Source organism: Exophiala oligosperma, assembly GCF_000835515.1.
Source record: "Exophiala oligosperma strain CBS 72588 unplaced genomic scaffold supercont1.6, whole genome shotgun sequence".
Lineage (NCBI taxonomy): Eukaryota > Fungi > Ascomycota > Eurotiomycetes > Chaetothyriales > Herpotrichiellaceae > Exophiala > Exophiala oligosperma.
In genome coordinates this window covers 1528306-1541679 of record NW_015622823.1, presented here as the reverse complement: position 1 = coordinate 1541679, position 13374 = coordinate 1528306, and the positions used below count along the sequence as shown (strand labels likewise).

General features: G+C 49.8%; 4 protein-coding genes across 4 annotated transcripts; 1 reads left to right on the top strand and 3 right to left on the bottom strand.

Annotated features, from left to right (window-relative positions):
- Window positions 1–44: 44 nt before the first annotated feature.
- PV06_06991 (uncharacterized protein) lies at window positions 45–3465 on the top strand (the record flags this gene model as incomplete). The annotated part of the gene is made up of 2 exons (XM_016408166.1): window positions 45–1262; window positions 1321–3465. The coding sequence occupies 2 exons, from the start codon at window positions 45–47 to the stop codon at window positions 3463–3465; spliced, it is 3363 nt and encodes a 1120-aa protein (XP_016261646.1).
- Window positions 3466–5804: 2339 nt separating this feature from the next.
- Window positions 5805–7779, bottom strand: PV06_06990 (uncharacterized protein). The gene is made up of 2 exons (XM_016408165.1): window positions 6612–7779; window positions 5805–6524 (listed from the first exon to the last, which is right to left on the bottom strand). Exons 1-2 carry the CDS (start codon window positions 7588–7590, stop codon window positions 6157–6159), a joined length of 1347 nt encoding a protein of 448 aa, XP_016261645.1. The 5' UTR covers window positions 7591–7779; the 3' UTR covers window positions 5805–6156.
- A 197-nt stretch (window positions 7780–7976) lies between these two features.
- On the bottom strand, window positions 7977–11027 carry PV06_06989 (uncharacterized protein). The gene is made up of 2 exons (XM_016408164.1): window positions 10711–11027; window positions 7977–10661 (listed from the first exon to the last, which is right to left on the bottom strand). The coding sequence occupies exons 1-2, from the start codon at window positions 10935–10937 to the stop codon at window positions 8090–8092; spliced, it is 2799 nt and encodes a 932-aa protein (XP_016261644.1). The 5' UTR covers window positions 10938–11027; the 3' UTR covers window positions 7977–8089.
- A 370-nt stretch (window positions 11028–11397) lies between these two features.
- Window positions 11398–13214, bottom strand: PV06_06988 (uncharacterized protein). The gene is made up of 4 exons (XM_016408163.1): window positions 12825–13214; window positions 12547–12742; window positions 12150–12484; window positions 11398–12098 (listed from the first exon to the last, which is right to left on the bottom strand). The coding sequence occupies exons 1-4, from the start codon at window positions 12900–12902 to the stop codon at window positions 11721–11723; spliced, it is 987 nt and encodes a 328-aa protein (XP_016261643.1). The 5' UTR covers window positions 12903–13214; the 3' UTR covers window positions 11398–11720.
- Window positions 13215–13374: the final 160 nt, after the last annotated feature.

Sequence of the window (13374 nt, the reverse complement as noted above, 5' to 3'; positions counted from 1 at the left end):
ACGACCCCCGGTCAGCCTTTGATGGGCGCCGAACTCTAGACGACATGCCGCTCGAAGAGATCAGTCCAAATGTTCAGAAAAAAGCATCTCAAGATGACGGCAAACGAGACACGGCCACTCATACATCTACCGCCACCTCCCTGAGATCCAGTGCCGTGCAGTCCATGCTGAGAACCACCACAGAAATTGGTGACACTGGCCCCTTTGCTGTCCGCCCTCCTCGGATTCCTCGCTCAGGCTCTCGTTTGCAGTCATCTAGACCACGGTCCGGTTCCTTCGATACCTCTTTTGCCTCTCAGCTTCGACATCAACGATCTCCTCACCGCAGACGTTCACATCGCCGACACGGACCCCGGCAAGTGCCTTCGTCCTCGGCGCTGTCCGGCCGTGAGACCATAAATTCCGCCTCTACATCATATCATTCTGGCCTTCGATCCAAAAGAGCTGGTCATCGGCATCGTGCACATGGCCTCCAGGGGCTCGGCCCAGAAAGACATGGACTTTACACACACCGTTCGCTCATTACGCTGCGCGGTCAGCGGGATTACCAAAGTATACATGCAAATTCACCGATGACACATTCTCACCAGGGGAGGAGGCATGGCAATAGAACCTCGTCTCCAGCACTCAGCGATGTACATGGCTATCGATATGGAGGGAGACAGATGTATCCTAGGGTCCCGAGTGCCGGGACGGTTGGCTCCTCGCCCAGCATGCTCTCTGTGCGACAGGGAATGGTCGGCTATCGTCCAGAACTGAACAACTCCTACTCCTCCTACGCACGATTCCCTTCACCTGCGGTGTCCATGGGGAACGTGACTGCTCCACAGAGATATCCTGCATGCAGAACAGGTACCCCTATGTCCATGTCCTTGCAAAACGTCCGGGGAACTTGGAACAATAGTCAAAACTCACAAAAAGCTCTACCAAAATCTCCAACCGAGTCAACAGCGCCCAATTACTATGACTATTCAGAATCCTTTTTGGAGGAGGAAGATTGTTTCTCGCCAGCCGGGGAAGATTCGGGTGCAGGTCCGCCATTTACAATCGACCAGACTATTCTTGGACCAGAACGCCGTCATGCACAGTCTCCATTCGGCACTTTGCCTGGCTCTGTGTTCAAGCCTGCAGAGCTCCCTACCGAGCATAATCGAAGAGCAAGTGAGCAATCCAAGTATAGTTATGTTGGGGTCATTCCACCGCGAAAGTCGAGTCTTGGAGCCACCACAACCCCGATGAGAAACGGAAGCCTTGCTCAAAGAGTGAGTCTGTATTTAAATTTGTTTTTGAAGTGTTTTCACTGATGCGTTGTACTCGCAGCCCATACAACGATCCGCCACGACAGAGCCCATCGTTCTCCGGAGAAGTTCCAAAGAAGAGAATTATCACCCTAGAATCTCAACTGCATCGCGTCGCACCGCTACTTCAACTCATGCCAGTGCTTTCTTCAGTAATGCATGCCGGAGCCCTCGAGATCTTACAACACTTGCTGCCCGAGTTCACTCTCCTGGGTGTGATGAGAAAACTTCTACCCGTCTCATACCTAACACTTTGCAAGCCTACGAGTCCGACATTGGTCTCCAAAAGGGGTCAGCTCAACATCGTGTCCAAACATTGCCAGCATGGGAATTGCCTTCTCTCGAATTTCGACCGCTCTCATTTGAAGCCTATGCTTCTGAGGTTCGCGGACGACCTAAAACATCTGGTGATGCTCAAAAGAAATCCCCAACTCAAATTCTATCACCCATGCCGGAGCGTCCAATGTCATCTCAAAGTCGAAAGAGATTCAGCCGCATTTTCGATATAGAAGAGTCATTTATCGGAGAAGAAACCAAGGCGATATCCGAGGTCAAGACTTTTGCCAGGCTCAGTGCTGTAACTGAGCAGCCCGACCTTCAGAGTCTCGAGGTTGCGTCTGCCATTCCTCCAGCTTCGGAACGTAACTGTCAGGAGATCAATGCCAGTTTTACTGACATCACAATTCATGACAAGTCAACGGTAGAATCGCTTTTAGATCATCATATCGAGTGCTTGGGTCTGGGTGGAGAGCCGGAAAGCCCTTTGACATCCTCCGTTGAGTTGGATCAACTTGACGAAGCTTGTTCTGTCAAAACAAGCGACTGCCAGAAGACAGAGATAATCCCATCTAACTCAACTGTCAGACCAACAACATCCGGCTCCTACCAACCGTCGAGTCTTACCAGCTCCGAAAGACAAAGGCTGATGCCTCGACGACTGTTTGCAAGTATGGATGCAAGAATGAGTCACAATCCTGTATTTCTGCCGACTGCTTCGAGTTTTGATAAAGAGCCTTCTTCTGTTATGAATTCCAGGCCTGTGACCAACGAACTCTCCTTTGGCTGGCAGACTCTTCCTTCAACCAGCGCAATCGCCTCCCTGGCGTCTGCTACCAAGATTTCATTGACTTCTGGAGATCTTGCAGACGTTGACTCAGACCCTCCCTTCAACAAATTCAAGATCAGGCGGGTTTCTAATATATCAGCGAGCACAACAGAGTCGTTGAATCTCGACATTGATGCAAGTCCCACGGGGCCATCACCGAGCAGTCGAATATCAAAGAGCGACCTCGTCACAAAGCAAGACTGCCATCGTCGGCGCCGTGCTCGGATTCTGTTAAAAGCCAAAAGGAAATCAAGCTGTCTCGACCCAGTCACAGATGATGACCACATGTCTCAACCGCCACTCGACGCTAGCCCAGAGGACGAATGGGAAACTACTGAATCGCCTGAGGATATCACTTTGAAGTCTCCAGTGGCCGGATATGCTGAATTGAGTGGTGAATCGGTGATTGCTCAACCACCCACTACAGTAACCAGTGGAAGTGTTCAGATCTCATCTGCGGCCCCCAAAAGATGGAGCAATATGCTCGCTGCGATGCCGGATCCGGTGAAGAAGAGTATTGACATCGTGAGGAAGGTTTCCGTCCGGACTATGCGTTCTCATCAAAGCAACACAAGCATCGCCTATCCAGTGAACAGTACGCGTATGAGCTCGCAACTGCCACGGTCAGGATCAGTGCCTCAGTTAGCACCTCCGGAATTCGGACCTCCACTGACATCTTCCAATCTTGATCTGACACTTCGTCTACCTGAAGCACTGCCCACTACTCGACCACCATTACGTCAAGCTCAGAGCTTCTTCTCTGACGACAGCTCTGCGCAATACTCAAAGCATGTCATGAGAAAACGATTCGACCTTCACAGCATACGGAGTGGTTTGACACGATCTGCCGGGATGTTGGGCACTCGAGGTAGCACAGCTCGACATACTGAAGTGAGATTCAGCCCGTCGGTTCATGTGAATCGGAGGTCGTTTGATACTCCGCAATCATTGTTTGGCGACACCGTCCCCATGACTGATTTTGCGTTCAAGAAGCGGAAAGTCCTAGATCGATTCAAAGACTGGTTGAAAAGGCATGCATGCAAGAAACGCGGACATCGTTAGCAAACGACAAAGGGAAGAAAGGAGTATTTTTATTTTTATCAAAGTGGAAATGGATATGCGTTCGTTGCTACAGTGTGTGGCAGGAATCAAAAATGGTGATTGTTTCGGTCTCGTCAAGGAGGGAATGCAGAGTATGAGGTCAGACTTGACTGTTGATAGAGCTAGCCTCTAAAGGCACCTTTGAAAATGAGTATCGAAGGTCAGAGAAGATGTAATTGTAAAAGTAACAATAACAGTAAAATTAATGTCTTGCAAAGAATTAAAGGTTCAAAAATACGCTGAGGTTGAAGCCTGAGATTTGAATATTGAGCTCAGTGAATACGGAGGATGCGGAGTGTGAGAATGTTACCAGAGGACGGTCATGAAAGACATATGTAGAAGAGGTACGTGGTAAATTGGGCTCTACTGTAGGTAGTAAACGAGTAATCATCAGATTGAGTAAGGAGGAGATCCATCATCCATATGTTCGTATGTTCAATCTATACCAATCCTCATCCGTATACTGCCTATATACAGCACTCCGTATATGTTTGTCTACTCTATAAATATTCCTTTTTGTTTCTTTGGTAAGAATTGAAAGATTGACGCTTGGGTTCTTTTTTCTTTTCCCCCCAAATTCCTGCAACGAGGAAAAAAGAAATCGACGATGAAGAAAGAAAACACACGGTGTAAATCCTCGTCCCCATTTCCATCTCCTGTCCGAGACACCACCAACCCCAACAATTTCCATACCATACCATGCCACGACCGGCGAGTAAAGGCAAGGCACGGAATAAAGGGGCGGCCGATTGCATGGAATCGAAAGGACAAGGAAAATGACCAAAGACCGATAAAAAAAGCTTCTGACCGTGTATTTTGGTCCCGCAAACAGCAAACAAAGAAAAGGAGAATCAGGGATTGACCTGACGAGGCGGAACTGTCATGAAAAAGGAAAAGAGCCTTCGATGTTCCCACACGGACGCATCGAACCCTCTGTGGCCCTCTTGACGGTCCTCAATTCCGTTCCGAAAGGGGCGTCACTGGAAAGAACAAAAAAATCAGTCGTGAGAATGAGCCTCGCAAAGGCCCTCGAAATAAACCCACGGCGGTCCCACTGACAAATTCCCACGACCCCACAGAATTTCAAGCCACGGTATCAAACACCTAGACACGACCTCCAACCGGCGACAGAAGAACAGAACAGACCAGAAGGTTGGTATCTCGAGGAGTGAGGTTCGACGTGCAGCCATGGCGTAGCTTGCCTCGATTGTACCATTCGGGGACTCGGACGCTGTGCACCATTCTGTCTGCCGAGAATTCACCTATTCGATATCCAGTGATTCGAGAGATGGATTGATGGGTTTTTTGGCGAAGGAGACTCGTCGACTAGACAAGGTCGATGGTATCTTCTCTCCATGACGAAACGCAACATGCAATGTTGTTGAACAGGTCCAACATGCAATCGGCCCCCTTCTCATCAATTCCAAAGAATCAACTTCGCCTTCAGATTCTTTCACGCGGCATGGGCAAGGTCGAGGCGTCGCGTTTTCCCTTCTCTGTTGTTTCTCGGTGGATCATGCACCACCGGGTCATCTTTTCGAACCCTCTGGTGAATGGGTGACCACAGTGGGAAGGCATTCGTCTTCCCTTTCTCCATTCTCTGGTTTTTGCGTTTCGAGCCATCGTGGGAAAGTTTTGACCCGTTCGCAGCGAATGGCGGTCACGTCACAGAGGGAGCGTTCTCGGTCTCGGCCTACGCGTGTCGTTTTTTCCCGTGGTATCGGAATTTTTGAAAGGACGTTTAGACGACAAGCTCCTGTCTGCATCTTTCGGTTGGAAAGATAGGGCACAACCCCTGTCTCCCTTGCACTGCGAGTTGATCTTTTGGTACCATGTTCCTTTTCCAAGGGTACAACACAAGGCATCGTGACTCGAGGCGTAACGTAAACCTGACCCTGAAAACCTTTGTGGAGTATGGTGTCGCGGAAAGTGGAGGAGAGGAAACGTGGGAGGGCGAAAGTCGTTGAGGGGATAATTTGTAAGGATGAGTAAAGTAGTTTCGAACAAGATGATACGACGATGGTGGTGGTGACACAAGGAAGGTGTCAATCAACGACCCCTGAGTGGGGAGTGGGCCTTATGAACTGCAAGAATAGTGATGGGCAATGAGATGAAGACGATGAGGTACAGAGCAGAAGACAGGTCAATGTACGGAGTATGGGACCAAAAAAAAGAGTGACAGTCGAGGGATCAAACATGTTCCAGCCAGATCATTTTCCTCTGGGCTCAGTTCAAAACACGCCAATCAAATCACGTCTCTACGAGAGTGCCAGACAAGTTCACGAGTACGAGGACGGATACGAACACTATGGATACCACTCTTGTTACAAGGAGATCAACAAGATATACACATTTGCCTAGATACAAGGACAAGACCACGAGTAACAAGCAACAAAGCAATATGATCCCGTGTCAAAGACAATTACTCCGTACAGGGGTATCAAAATACAAACTAAACAACTCCGTATGTGCCCTTCCCTCTCACTGCTCACCTGCTTCTACTCCTTTTCGCCGACCCTGGAACGGAGTAATAAAGTCTGAGCCGCGTGACGGAATGTGAAATCAAAATCCATCAAGCCCAAGCCTTGTATCCGACTCAGCCACGCCAATGGAAGCATGTGATGATGAATGACCACCGACGAGGTCAATGCTTTACTCCCAATCCTCCTCGTCACTCTCGTCAATCTTGTCGGCACCAACACCTGTAGCACCCTTTGCTCCTCCCACTACATCATCCTTCGGGCTCCCTGGCGCACGACTCGTAGCTCCACTGACGAGGTCATAGCTGGCGTCGCTGTCCGCCACAGACTTCTCGTCGTGCGATCGTCGTCCTGAGCTATCTGGCTTCAATGAGCCTGGATCCTGGGCGGTGGGGGTCTGATGTAGTGTGGTTGAACTGTCATTCGTGTTCTGAGCAACGAGGACTTTCGGAGCCTTTTGCTGTGTGCCGTCTTGCTTCTCTACTTGGTCGTCATCAGAGTCTTCATCCCAGCCGACTTCTTCGGTGTCGTTCGCTGATGCTGTTGCAAAAAAAAGAGAAACAAAGTCAGCATAGGTTTGGGACCACAAAAGTGTAGAAATGCTATGGGCAGAAACCATAAACATACCTTTCAATAACTCCCTCCTCTTCTCTTCTTGTACCTCCACGACATGCCTCAGGAAGTAATACCTGGCCCAGAAATCCTTGTAGTCGACCTGTTCCGGTACCAGCTTCTCCATACTGCGTCTTAATTCAGGGTACTTATCCAAATCGGCCGCAATCCTGCTCGTCGTGTCGGCACTTGCACTGTCAAACCCACTTTTAAACTCTTCCCACTGTCCACCACTGGTACTGGGGTCTTGGGTGAAGCTGTGGAGCGTGGTGTGAATGACATGCAATTGTGCGTCGAATCGACTCGTGTGTATCACCCGACGGCCACTCTGATCCTTGCTCTCGAAGAGCACCTCGCCAGGCTGTCTGCGTCCCTCTCCACCCTCTTCTGGTGCCGTCACACTGACTGCGTCTCTCAAAAAATTGCGAATATTCGTGCCGAACCGCAGCAATGCCTCGTCTGCGGCGTCCTCGGCACGTTGCACCTCTTTCAGCCGTTTCGCCGCCTCGTGCTTGAAGCGTTCTAGAAAGGTCTCGGTCTCTTGATCGACTTTATTTTTTTCCTCAATACTCTGTTCACCTTCTGGTCTCTTGTCTCCCGTATTGTCCACATTGGCTTCCGCGGTCACTACGGAAGACGAGTCCGAAGTCCCAGACGCAGTGGACGCCTCTGACTGTCCAAAGCCAAGTCCAACCACTTTTGTTCTCAACGCCTCCACCTCAGTGGCCATCTCTGCTGCCTCTTTGCGGGCCTCCTCATACACACTTTCTCCTTGTTTTCTGACATTGCCCCAGATGCCGCCAAGTCGCGCGCCCCATGCGGAGTTGCTAAAGGCTTTGAAGGTCTCCTGGAATTCCGTTTGTAGGGTCGCTTTCGGTGTTGCAGGCTCGCCACCGCCTGATTGAGTGGTGTCGGAGGTCGATGGAGTGGGTGTCGTGGCTCTATCGCCGGTGGTGAATGCTTGTTCGGTGATGTGGTCGTAGGCGAGATCCATGGTGTCAACTTGGACAATGAGGTCGAGCAAGTTAGAGGTACGGATAAAAGGGTCGAGATGTAAAGCTCAAGCCCCTGTGATAGTTTACAATAACTTCAAATCATACCAGCACATTAGTGGGTCAACTTGAGCACACGACTGAGGTTGGTAACTTGGTGGTTATGGAATTGGAGGCGTTCAATCAAAGAGGGGCCCATGTGTACAGTATCATTATTAGGAGGATCAGGATGAGGATCAGGGGTCGGCATGTCACTCGAAGTCACGTCACGTGAAAACGCGAATCCGTTGCTGCTTTACGCCGTATTCGTACACCGAAGAACACAGCACGAGAGAAGTACGGGTATATTTGCTTAGGTATATTCTTCGTCCACCATGCTGTTCAATGACGACAAGTATGTTAAATTAACAAGACTGGTAATACGAGTACGTGTGCTACTGAAGTACTGTTTAGACCGTGTGTCAGGCCGTAAGGCAGGTCTCGATGATGGTCGAAAGGATTTCAATATTCGAAATCATCATCGACCCCCTTGCTTTTACCCTCCTTCGCGATGACTTCCTGTTTTCGATACATCTCAGCAATAGCCGACGTAGTAGTGGCATCTTCAGGCTTCTTGTCCTCTCGTTTCTGAATGAATCGAGGAAATCTTAGACTGATTCCATTCTTGCCGCCCATCTCATCGATCGCAGCACGATACCGAGGACTCAACGTAAGATCGGCAGTTTTGACTTCCCACACGAAGCGAGGCTCGAACCAAACGTCTGGTTGATCATTTTTGACGCTTGAATGAGAATAGAAGGGTTTCGGACGCTCGATGATGATCTCAGAGAGCTCTTTGTGAAACTCCTCCAAGACTGCTTCGGAAAACCCAGTCCCAATATTGCATACCGTCTCAAAGATTTGCGTTTCAGGATTCCATGATGCCAGAAGAAAGGCACCAAACCACGAAGTACGTTTTCCTCTGCCGTGATACGCTCCAAGGACAACAAGATCAAGTGAATCACCAACGCCATTGAGATAGTCCTTCTTGACTTTGAGCCAATTCCGAGAGCGTTTGCTCGGCTCATAGCCTGATTCCTCTGTGTCGAGCATCTTGACCATGAGACCTTCGCAGGACGCTTTTACCGAATCATCCAGAAGGTGTTGGATCTCGTCGATATCTTTGGCATCGCCATATTGCGCGTACCCAAATTCGCCTTCGACCGGATCAAATGCGTTGTGTAGCAACTCCCGTCTTTCGCGGAACGTCTTCTTAACAAGTGGCTCGCCATTGTAGAATAACATGTCGAATGCAAAGACGCAGACCTTGACTGTGACTTCTGAGGTCTTCACGTCCTTTCGCTTTCTAGTCATCAACTGCTGAAACGGCAAAACCTTCTTGTTCTGAGGATCCCATGCAACAGTCTCGCAGTCAAGAACAAAACTTTTGGTTGATGGCTTGATCCAGGCATTCAACTTTTCGAGGATGTCAGGGTATTTCTTTGACAGGTCTTCTGAGTTTCTTGAGAAGATAGCGGCCAGTCCTTTGAAATGTTTTGGATCCTTCGATAGAGTATTTGCAGCAGCAGGGAATTCCGACATAGCTTCGGGAGACACATAATGAATCTGTGCTCGTTCGCCGTCGTACTTGTATTCACAAGTGAAGTTCTTGCCCTCGAAACGATCAAGCACCTCGGTAATGGACTTGGTCGGCTTCGCGAGCATAGGTTTGAGTGGTACTCCAGGCTGCAACTTGCAACTTTCGTGAAGGTTGAAAATGCCATGTTCAAGCATCGCGGGGATAATGACTTCATAAGAGGGAAGTTCGCTGTACACAGTCTTCAGCTCGGCCTCCCCTTTAGCAAGTTGCTCAGTACTGGGCACCTTGCCCTTCACTGCCACCTCGTGCGTAACCACAGCCTGCGCTAGGGCAATGATGACCGTCTTTTCTGCCAGACCAAGCCTCAACTTTCCTTCTAGAAATCGAACAAGAAACTTTGCTTCCGATGGCCCACCTTTATCTTTGGTGATATCCACGGTCTTGTTCGAAGATGATACATCGGCTGCAGCCATCAGTTTGTTGATGGCCCGAACTTTTTGATCTTGCGAGCCGTGTCCTTCCATCTTAGCAATGTCGAGAAGACCCTGATGCACACCTCGGACAGAGAGTGGCTTTGGCTTGAACATTTGACCTTGTTTGGACTTGCTCTTTGCAGCGACAAGTCCCAAGTCACCAATCTTCTGATGATCCGACTTGATCACCGAGAGTGACCGACCAGAACTCTCGCCAATAGCCTTCATAATCAGGGATTCACCAATGCCGAGTTCTATACCAGCATAGTCGGCAGCAAGTTTGTTCAACATTAGCTGTATTGTTGGAAGAAGATCTTGAGGTGTTAGTCGTAGGACTTGTTGGAGGAACGCCGAGCAATAGGCTGTGATTTGTAGCCGTTTCGTCGTGAGCTCAATTAGTGAAAACGTCGTGCAAAGTGCTGCATATGGTACAGGATCACCAGCCTTCCAATCCGGGTAAGGGTCTCTGGCAGTTGATTTAATTGTGGCTTGTATCTTTTCCACCTGTTTCTTGTCCACCTTTGGATCTTCGCTTTCACTGGCAGATGAGGTCTCCTCGGGCTCGGATGCGAGGCTACCTTTGTCCGAGGCTGCTGCATCATCCTCCACGGACTCGGCATTGGCCTTTTTGGTAATGACTGTGGAAGTCTTCCCATTTAGTGTGGGTTCTCTGGTTCGACTGCGTGATTTCTTTCTTGAACCTCTGGACGTTGATCTTGATGCTGATGTTCGTCTTCTTTTTCTGACAACAGGTTCATCATCCGAGTCTTCCTCCTCTTTCTTCTCTCCGGACGCCGTTCGCTTGTGATTACCCTTTGAAATTTCAGTAGTGTTTTGGGGTGAAGTAACAGGTTCTTCATCTTTCATCTCAACGTCTGACGTAGGTGTCTTTCCATCCTCGGTAGGGGGCCCGTCATCGTCAGAAACTAATTCGCTCTTCTTCGTGGCAGGTTTCTGACCGAATGACAAGGTGGATTGAGATTTGGCCTTGGTGCCATTCTGGTTATTTCCGAGAAACTTGCTGTACTGGATTAGAGTCATTGCCATTCATGCGGGAGTAGGGGACGAACCCAAGCGTTGATTGCCTTGCCTGTGGCATATTGGAGGCCCTGTTGAGAGGCGAATGATTCGCCAAAACCTGGAATGGCCTATATTGTAGTAGGTTGTTTGGCGGATCAATGGTCAGTGAGATACGTGCAGAGGAGGCAAACCCAGGTAGAAAACATGGGCCCAACCCGAGACGTGGACGAAAGGCAGCTTGTTTCACGGTAGCACCAGCCTTGTGCATCAGTTGCATTCAGATATGGAACGATTGCTCGTGAACTCCTGTATTCATTGCATAAGGCAGGTAAGTACCCAATATTTTCAAGAGCAAAGTCGCGTTCGCGACGCCTGCGACGCGCGGGATCGTGGTGTTGAATGACGCAACCAATTAAAGCGACTGGGCTTTTGATTCGTCCATTTGGATAAGGCCTCTTATTCCATTACAGCCTTTGGACAATTAACGTGGGCCTTCGTTACTCGGGATGAATCCAGATATCTCCTGGATGTCATGGGATGAACAAGAGATCAAGGCGACCATGAAGTATTCCTACTGGTGCTGTCCTTAATACGATGCTGTACTGTAGCTTGGTACGGATCACCCAACATAGTCATCGCGATTAGCGAATGGGTCCCCCCACTCGCTTCGGCATGGTCAAGGAGCCCGAGGTGAAGCACGGATCATCAGAACAGATGAGCATTAAAAGGAACGACGATTCTTTGGACAATCGATATGATGTCTCTTATTAGCTATTCAGCCTAAGCTCAGGCCTATTAAAGCAGAAAGCTGCATGCTTTTTGCTGATGGTGAAGATGCAACTAATCCGTACATCGTAAAGCATTAATTCGCAGTTTGCACTGATCATGAATGGTCCAGCAATTGTGTCACTTTCGCCGATCTGTCCGTTATCACGTCTAAAAGCGTGAATGCAATGCTGTTCCATGCGGATCTGGGTATCAACAGTGATTTTTGCAAGCAAATTCGAAAAGGTCGTCCGACTCTCTCACTCTGGGATATCAGCTGTGTTGTTTCTTCTCTTTACAACAGCATGACAGCAGCAAGACCTGCGATTCCAGCAAGCCCATTAGCAGCCACGGTGACCATGGGCGCGGGGTTGCCTGCAGCAGACGAGGCAGCAGAACCAGCAGCTGAGGTAGCTGAGCCACCTGCGGAGCTGGCTGCAGAACCGGCTGCACCCGTGGCACTGGAGAGATGAGAAGAGACCGAGCTGGCGACCGAAGCTGCGGAGGACGAGGCAGATGCACCGGCACCTGAGGCAGCAGAGGAAGCGGATTCGGCTTTAGAGGAGAGAGACGAGGCGAGTGAAGACGCTGAAGCGCTTGCACCAGACGCAGCAGACGAGGCACCTGAAGAGGCACTGGATCCAGCGCTCGAAGCACCAGAAGCGGCCGAACCCTGAGAATGAATTAGCGGTGAGTTCATCTTTCTAGAAACAGTTTTACATACTCCTGCACCACCAATGGCACTGAAGATGGTCGAGGTTTCGATTGCGCTGGTAATTGTGCTTCCGTCGGTGGTAATGGTGGTGAATCGAGTCTCGGTAGAGATTGGAGTGGAAGAAGCGCCAGAGCCACCAGCACCACCAGCACCACCGGTGCTACCAGAGCCAGATCCAGTTGCAGTAGCGGAACCAGAACCGGAGCCGGAGCCAGAGCCAGAGCCACCAGCACCACCGCCAGACAAGGTAGAAGCACCGCTTGCGGATCCAGCGGGGCCAGTAGCCGTACCAGAGGCGGTCAGGGCAGAGGTAGCGGCGAGAGAGCCGGAGACAGTGGACGCAACTGTACCATGGTCAGAGTCTTATACCAAGGAGATTTCGAATACTTTGAACAAGAAGACTTACCCGAGGAACAGTAGCTGTTACCGAAGGCAATGATTTGATTGAGATCAGTTCCGCTTGGGCAAGCTTGAGTTGCGCAGTCGCGAATTCCATAACCGAAGTCCTTGTTCTTGCAAAGACAACCGACATCAGGGGAATTGTTGACGTTAGGGCAGCCCAAGGAACTGGCAAGTCCAAGCATGTTGTTGACACATGTTTGCTGGAGATATCGTGTCAGTCAAAGATCTGCAAGAGAGAGAGAGAGAGAGAGTTGAGCCAACGCCCAGGTGAGATTGACTTACACCGCATGCTGGAAGGTCGGAGAGAGTTTGGGCAGCGACGACGCCAACGAGGGCAGCGGCAGCGATGAAGGTCTTCATGGTTGATGGAAGGTTGCGCGTAGTAATGGTACTGTACTAAGATGCACGGTACTGGAGGTGGAATTGAGAGGCGGGATGTGAGAAGGCAGACGATCAGGGCCAAATGCTTGAGAAGAGTGATGTAAAGAAATGGTCGATGCGCAGAGTGCGGGAGAGGGTTTAAGAGGAATTTGTGACAGAGAAGATCAGGGCAGTTAAGATGCAGGTACTGAAGCCAAAGCAAGAGTGACAGGAAAGTGGGACCTCGTGTACGTGTGTGTGTGTGTGTGTGTCTAACAAAGAAAGAGACGGAGAAGTGAGAGGAAGGTGAAGTCGAAAGTGAAAAGGCTGGCAAGTGAATGCATCGTCACTGCTGTCACTACCACCAACTACGACTACAGGTACTACTAGCAATTGCTGCAAAGTACCTCGTACCAATAATGCCTGATTCATTTGACTTGCGTCAGTGTTTGCCCACTCAAGAGACCGTCTA

Coding starts and splice junctions, on each gene's coding strand:
- PV06_06990 (XM_016408165.1), bottom strand. CDS start 7,590: ATGGATCTCGCCTACGACCACATCACCGAACAAGCATTCACCACCGGC. Junction 6,525..6,611: donor GAGGAGGGAGTTATTGAAAG/GTATGTTTATGG, acceptor TTTTTGCAACAG/CATCAGCGAACGACACCGAA.
- PV06_06989 (XM_016408164.1), bottom strand. CDS start 10,937: ATGCAACTGATGCACAAGGCTGGTGCTACCGTGAAACAAGCTGCCTTT. Junction 10,662..10,710: donor GCAAGGCAATCAACGCTTGG/GTTCGTCCCCTA, acceptor AATCCAGTACAG/CAAGTTTCTCGGAAATAACC.
- PV06_06988 (XM_016408163.1), bottom strand. CDS start 12,902: ATGAAGACCTTCATCGCTGCCGCTGCCCTCGTTGGCGTCGTCGCTGCC. Junction 12,743..12,824: donor CCGACCTTCCAGCATGCGGT/GTAAGTCAATCT, acceptor CGATATCTCCAG/CAAACATGTGTCAACAACAT. Junction 12,099..12,149: donor GTGCCATTGGTGGTGCAGGA/GTATGTAAAACT, acceptor ATTCATTCTCAG/GGTTCGGCCGCTTCTGGTGC.